At 42.6% G+C, this 7,666-nt stretch overlaps 2 protein-coding genes across 2 annotated transcripts; both read left to right on the top strand.

Moving 5' to 3' along the window:
* The first annotated feature begins 979 nt into the window (after positions 1–979).
* On the top strand, positions 980–1,682 carry LOC108372026 (uncharacterized). The gene is made up of 2 exons (XM_017627660.1): positions 980–1,210; positions 1,276–1,682. The coding sequence occupies exons 1-2, from the start codon at positions 1,132–1,134 to the stop codon at positions 1,680–1,682; spliced, it is 486 nt and encodes a 161-aa protein (XP_017483149.1). The 5' UTR covers positions 980–1,131.
* A 404-nt stretch (positions 1,683–2,086) lies between these two features.
* Positions 2,087–3,013, top strand: LOC108372027 (uncharacterized). The gene has a single exon (XM_017627661.1). It carries the CDS (start codon positions 2,087–2,089, stop codon positions 3,011–3,013), a length of 927 nt encoding a protein of 308 aa, XP_017483150.1.
* The last annotated feature ends 4,653 nt before the right edge of the window (positions 3,014–7,666 follow it).

Here is a 7,666-nt window from a genome sequence, read left to right on the forward strand (position 1 = left end):
AAAAAAAAACATAGCTAGAGTTGTCACAGAGTTGCATTGGCTTCAGTTTATTAAGTTTATTCAGTGAAATCGCTGGAGAAATTTCTCAGAAATAGTTGCGTTCCAGATGCTTCACGATTTGCAGGTTTTTACAGGAAGTCGTTCCAGGTGACCACCTCCCATAAGGTTTATTAATGGAGAAAACAGCTGTTCCTGCAAATCGTGAATTTCGTGAATATCGTGAAGCATCTGGAACGCAACTAAAGTGTAAACGAGTTTCCATACAAATTTTACCAGTTCATTTATAAGGTTTACACAATTATAAGTTTATACGGTTTACAATGCATTTATAAGGTTTGATGAATACCCTTAATGTCTTCTTTTTCAGTGTTTTTGTTGCACGGCCAACCGCTTTTCTACCTCCAAGTTTGACCAAGTGAGCCACATTGACTCCAGTACGTTTGTCGCGAGCACATCCATCTGGTCGAAGAAATGTGGCTGCGGACGGGAAAATTTTGGTTTGGCATCCCCGCGTACAAAAAAAGGTGGTTATGGGGGGGCGGGCGGTAAGGGTGTTCTCCTGATTGCAAATATATATACTTTTAGCCTACGGAGGCTTATAGCTTTTAAGTTATTTGTTGTTAAAGTTTGTAAATTGAGCTAACCTCTCGGTGCTATTTCACACAATAAACACTATTAGGGTATTTTTAAGGTGTGCTATTTGTCGTATTTGTGCTATCTGTTATTGTTTTAGCACACCTGTATTAAAATTGTTGTTGTTTCGTAAAGGAATATGGAATAGCACAATACAACTGCGAATCCTATGTATGCGGAATATTATGTTTTGCTATTTCAACGTGATATTCGACCAGCTCTTTTTGTTTACATTTTTCTTCTTACCTTTGGCGCCAAAATAAATTAAAAGTTGACAAAATCTGAAATGGAGATAAATTTGAATAATCAGTTAAGTTGTTATAGAATTAACGCAAACTATTGTTGGTTTGTTCAGGTTTAGATTCGAACTCAGAAAGATTTAAATGGATTTGTTTAATAAATAATTAAAGAAACCAACGGCGAAAGCATTCCACACGCTTCTTGGAGGAGTCTCTAAAGGCATTAGACTGGAAATGAGTACGATCCAAGGTGAGGAACATGCGTGTGAACTACAACACCGCTAAGCAATGGGAGGGCTCCACTGGTGCGGGTAGTATGGATGGAGACACTATTAAAAGTAAAGTTTTGATGTTTATTGAATTCTCAGTCTGACTATGAAAACTAAAATTCTAAATTTCTTAGGCCCTTTAACAAAAATGTTTAGTTTTTATGAATTTGATGACATATTCGGAAGCACACTACAGGTGCCGTCCATAATTGAGGAAACTCTACATAGCGAGGTAGAGAACTTTGATATTTTAAATATTGAGTATCTACCTGACGCACAGGATCCTATGAGCAACTTAAGTCCAGATATCCAGTACCTTCCTGACGCTCAGGATCCGATGAGCATTTCAAAGCCGATTAGCAATTCTTCAGTGGTAAATGAAAGTCTGTCAGAGGTAAAATGTACTCCAAGCACAAGCCGTAGAGGCATTTATAGCATAACTGCACTTTCTGATATAATGAAAGAAAAGTTGCAAATAATGGAGTTGGAAATGAAAGAGCGTCTAGCTAGGGTAGAATTACACTTAAAATACGAAACTTAATTTGCTTTTGTTTATTCAAAAAATTGATTTTGAATTACGATTTTTTCTACCTATTTTCCTTATAAAATATACACAAGTGTCTCATTTTAAAAATAACATTTTCTAGTCTGGAAAAAGAACTGAATAGAATAAAAGGCATTCTAATATATCTACACCTATGAGCGAGATAATAGCAGTGGGACATTTTGACCAGTATATTATCATTAGTAGTTTAACTATTTTTCTTTCAATTGATTAATGTTGCCAGCCAAAGTATCACCACTCTGCAAGTATTCAAAAATAGCACCGGTAGCGCCTGCCGTAGTACTCCGGACGAGCAACCAACAACCAGCAAATCGGCGGCCGTTGCAGGCAGCAATCCCGCCTCTAAGAAAAGGAAATCCTCGGGCGTGGTCATGAGACAGATGTACCAGAAGGCGCTAAATATGTTAAATAAAATTGACAAAAATGCCGCGGCTGGTACGGTTCATGAGCGTGACGAGGAAGACAAGGCAAAATACATGCAAATAGTGGAAGAGTATGAAAAGTTACAGACAGATCGTGCAGCCACAATCGAGGCCACCGAAGCAAAGAAACGGAACCGCTCTCATAATGAAGGCGGCCAAGGGGCCATTACAAAGAAGGCTAAGCAAGGAGGTGATGCGGAGTCCGCAGCACCCGCGAAGCATCGCTGTTTTAGTGACGTCGCCAGAGATCACCTACAGGCGGCGATAATAGATGAAAATAGCAAGACACCGCTGGCAGTGCAGCAGAAATGGGTGGAGATTGATGTGAGGCTGTCGAGCCTCGTAATGAACTACGTACTCGACAACCCCGAAGGTCCTCACCCAGAGTTCGACTCGTCGGAATCCCTACGGGGATACCGGGTAGTCAAGTGCGCGAACCAGTTCTCCCTGGATTTCCTTGCTGGATGCGTCGCTAAGATCAGCGACACTTTTGTCGGCTTGAAGCTCAAGCTGATCCCAGCTAAGGACATTCCAAGGAGACCACGTGCGCGCATTTGGCTGCCTCCGATGGATGAACCAGGCGAAAAGTTGCTGCGGTGTCTTAAGCTGCATAATAAAGACATACCGGCGATCGAGGAATGGGAGCTTATAAAGGTTGAAGAGCCAAGAAGGCCTACAAATAAGCCCATTCTGCTAGCTATTTGCGCAGAATCACTGGACGCCTTAGAGAAGGCTGACTATCGGCTCTGCTTCGGTATCCGTAAGGCTAGAGTGCGGGTATTCCTCGGAGAGGTTAGCCCGGTAGAAGAAGATCCCGGGGTTGATGGAGCTGGTGAGCTTCTCATGGGTGTGAAGCTGACAGATGACCCTGAACCGGAAACTTAAAGTAGCCCAAATAAATCTGCAGCACTCCAAATGTGCTACAGATAATCTAGTTGTCCTTCTCAGTGAGGAGGATATAGACATAAGCCTAATTCAAGAGCCCTGGGTCAAGCACGATACAGTCGTGGGACTAAACATAAATAATTATAAACTATACTATAAGAGCAAGGTGGGTAAACCGCGGGCGTGTATTCTTATCAAGAACGGTATAAATGCATTCCTTTGCTCTAATTTCAGCACATCAGATACAAAAATGGTTAAGGTGGAGACCACCGGACAGCCAAGTATACTCCTGGCCTCATCATACATGGCCCACGATAGGGACAGTCCGCCAACCGAAATCAAGGGGATAATAGCCAAAAACCACAGACAAATTATAGTTGTCGGCTGCGATGCGAATGCAAGGCATCCAGTATGGGGTAGTTCTACGGAGAACGACCGAGGTGAGTCTTTACTACACTTCTTATTAAATACTAACTTAAGCATCTGCAATAGAGGTAATACACCCACACTCATATTCCCGAGTTCAAACCGGTTTCCTGGATGGGAGGAGGTGCTGGATCTAACCCTGTTGTCAGAGAACGACAGCGTNCCATACACCTCCTGGATGGGAGGAGGTGCTGGATCTAACCCTGTTGTTAGAGAACGACAGCGTGTCTGTAGAAGAGTGGAGAGTATCTGATAGGCCTTCAATGTCTGATCACCGTCTGATCTTCTTTAATCTGCACGAAATTTGCAACACCCCCTCGAAATACAGAAATCCCCACAGGACTATTGGTAAAGATAAAGTAACACACTTAAGCGTAAACTAAGTAAGCTCCCACTAAATACAACTGTCACTACAGTTGAGGACCTTGATAATAGAGTAAATAAACTAAGAGGTTATGAAGAAAGCCTTTGAAAGATCAACTCCAGTTAGTACAGCAAGAAAGAAATCCCCACCCTGGTGGAATGGGGATCTCAGAGCCCAAAGAGACAAAATAAGGAAAATCTACAATGATTTCTTTAGAACTAAAAACTGGGCGCCTTATAAAAACGCCCTAAGATCTTATAAAAAGGAATTGAGAAAATCTAAAACTAAATCCTGGCAATCTTACTGCTCTTCTATAGAGAACTCTAAAGACTCAGCCAGGCTCAGCAAAATCCTATCAAAAGAACACACAAATATCACACTCATTAAGGGAGAAAACGGGGTGTGGACGAACACAGCTAGTGATTCTCTAAACACGTTAGTCAAGTTCCATTTCCCGGGATGTATTCGACATCCACCCACATCAGGGCCAATTGAACCTGGTTCAAATAGCAGTATACTGTTGAACTCGATCGTGAGCAGGGAAAAGATTATTTACGCTATCAACAGCTTCTCTCCCTTCAAATCCCCTGGACCAGATGGCGTAATCCCAGCAATGCTTCAGAGGGTGAAGGAAGAGATAGCACCGTTACTTGAGACTATTTTTAAGGCTACTATTACCTTGTGCTACATTTCTAAAAGCTGGAGAAGGGTAAAAGTCGTGTTCATACCCAAGCCAGGAAGGGAAAACCACGAAATAGCAAAAGACTTTAGACCCCTAAGCCTTACCTCCTTTGTGCTTAAAACAATGGAAAGGCTTCTCGACATTTATATAAGATCGCTGTTAGGTGAAGCGACACTCTCAACAGCACAACATGCATACATCAAAGGCAGATCCACTGAATCTGCTTTACATGAAGTGGTGAGCTTAATAGAAAAATCGTTGCACTTTAAACAATATACAGTATATTTTGCTTAGCTGCACATCCTTCTATGCACTAAAAACTTGTGCACTTAACCGAAAAAGGCACTTAAACGAATTTTCTTTACTACTTCAATGACAAAGGCATCCGAATCCCTATGAAACCAAATAATGGAGAAGCACTTACCACGTAGAAATTACTGCAAGCGAAATTTTTACCGAATGGTATCTAATTATCTATATAACTACATAAATTGATAACAATTTTCGTTGTTCTGCGAGATGAACAAAATAAATAAAAGCTTGTAAAATAAGGTAATTGTAGGGCCAGTGCAGGTAAACGTAATACTTTCTTTGATAATTGATACTAGTTGCACAATTTTTAAGGCAGGTAACGCCAATGTGCAGGTATGTTGAATGCATCTATCGGAGCAGTTTTCTTATAAATGTTAAAAATAATGCCTCTGATGCGCATTTTGGGGTAGGTATCTTAAATGTGCACTTAAGCATAAAGGCAGCAAAGCAAAATATACTGTACTCTGGCGGCATTTCTTGACATCGAGGGCGCATTTAATAACATTGAAGTTGACACCATCATAGACTCTTTGATAGATATTGGTGTTGACGACAGTGTTTGTAGATGATTACGATCGATGCTAGTCAATAGAATCATTCAGGCAACAAATGGGGCTAACTCTATTATACATCATGTGAACAGGGGCACTCCACAGGGCGGAGTGCTCTCACCACTGCTATGGGTGATAGCCCTGAACGGTATATTGCTAGAACTCAATAGAGGGGGAGTCAAAGTTGTGGCGTATGCGGATGATGTTGTAATAGCAGCCACAGGTCCATTCCTCTCTACCGTTAGCGAAATCCTTGAAGGAACCCTGGGATGGCTACACGCCTGGGCTACGAGAAGCGGCCTAAATGTGAACCCTGCCAAGACAGAACTTATCCTATTTACAAACAGACACAAACTACCACAATTCAAGCTACCATCGCTAGACGGCAAGGCACTCTCACTGTCCCCCAGCGCAAAGTATCTTGGAGTCGTGCTGGATAACAAACTTAACTGGAAAACCAGTGTCGAATTCCGTAGACAGAAGGCCTACATAGCATACTACACTTGCAAGAGAATCTTCAGTAGAAACTGGGGACTAAATCCTAAACTTGTGATGTGGATGTATACCGCGATCATAAGACCAATTCTAACATACGGCGCCTTGGTTTGGTGGCCCGGCCTAAGCAGACAATATAATGTCAGCAAGCTAAGAAGCATACAAAGGGCAGCAAGCGCAGGAGTAACAGGGGCACTAAGATCCTGCCCGGCAGAAGCTTTAAACGCCATCCTCAATTTAATTCCTATTGATCTCCACCTGAAAGAAGTGGCTATGAAATCGGCGGTCAGACTCAGAGAGTCGGGCCTTTGGAGGACTAGACACTTCGGACATGGGTTGATCATAAATCAAATGCAATTAAATAGGACGACAGATTATATGGTAGGCAATTTGGACTTCAGCTGTAACGTGCAAGTGCTATTCCCATCCAGAAGGGACTGGAGAAGAGACCGAGTGGCCGACCGAGAAAAGATCTCTCTATACACCGATGGATCCAAGATGGATTGCGGTGTGGGAGCAGGTGTCTACTCCAAGGAACTCGGCGTGGCTCTGTCTCTACGGTTGGGAAATAATACAAGCATCTTCCAAGCGGAAGTCCTAGGGATCCTAGAAGCCTGCAAAATCCTAGGCAATAGAGTTGGACACAGGAGTAAAGCAACAATATACTCTGACAGCCAGGCGGCGCTATTGGCAATAGCGTCACCGGTTACCAAATCCAAGCTAGTTGGGGAATGCAAAGTAATATTGCGCTCAGTGTCTCAGTCAAATACCGTCTCTCTTGTCTGGGTTCCCGGACATAGGAACATAGAAGGCAATGAGAAGGCGGATGAGTTGGCGAAGGCAGGAGCCGGTTTGGATGAATCCCAGGCGGTAGCACTGGGTTGCCCTCTTGGAGTAGTCCAAGGAGAGATTACTACGCATTTCCTTGAACTGGCTAGACGAAGGGGGTCAGATATACAGACTTGTATGATAGCGAGAAAACTATGGCCTGACTATAACAGGGCGAAAACCTTGGACCTGCTTAGCAGATCAAGGCCAGAGATATTTAGAATTTTAGCAACCATCACGGGCCACTGGCCCATAGGCAAACATGCGGCAAAAATAGGTCTACCCCATAATATGATTTGCCGCAGCTGTCAACTAGAAGATAGCGAAGAAAGTGTCCAGCATTTCCTGTGTGAATGTCCAGGCCTTTCGAACATTAGACACAAGACGTTAGGAAAACATCTAGTAGCAGAACTAACCGACCTATCAGGAGCTACCATTAACGAAATCGGCAGATTCATTAGAGAGTCGAAATGGTTCGACCTAGCAACATAGGAAGTGCATAGACAAAATATTTATCCCCCGCGTAAAGTGCATCAAAATGGCGCAATAATGCGCTAATTGTGTCCTGGGCAGCGACTTGGAAGCACTGCAAAGATACTAACCAGCCAACTGTTGCTTGTCTTATACGCAATTTATAATCACATATCACCTGCATTTTTGTAGCATATTGCCGTTTGCGTGAAAAGAAATACACATGATCCCTTGCATGGGCTTCAGCTAATTCAATTTCGGTTCCATCAATATAGCCCACACATCCAGGCATTTCGTTTTGTGTTATTGCCACCAGTTTTAATCGTTCCCTTTCATTTGGCCAATACAAAAACCGGTTCTTTAAATTTTAAATTGCTCTAAAAACACGTCTAGTTATATTTTGAATGGTGCAGCCATCCCCTATTCCAAAGAGGGACGCTACTTTGCGAATGGAAAGCCCTTCGCCTGATGATCATAAACGGTAAAGCACAATTTTTAGCTGTATATCTATCGGAAGTTGTGCT

This window comes from Rhagoletis zephyria, unplaced genomic scaffold, assembly GCF_001687245.7.
Source record: "Rhagoletis zephyria isolate East Lansing unplaced genomic scaffold, Rhagoletis_zephyria_1.1 Rzeph_scaffold_05379, whole genome shotgun sequence".
In the NCBI taxonomy this organism is placed as follows: Eukaryota; Metazoa; Arthropoda; class Insecta; order Diptera; family Tephritidae; genus Rhagoletis; species Rhagoletis zephyria.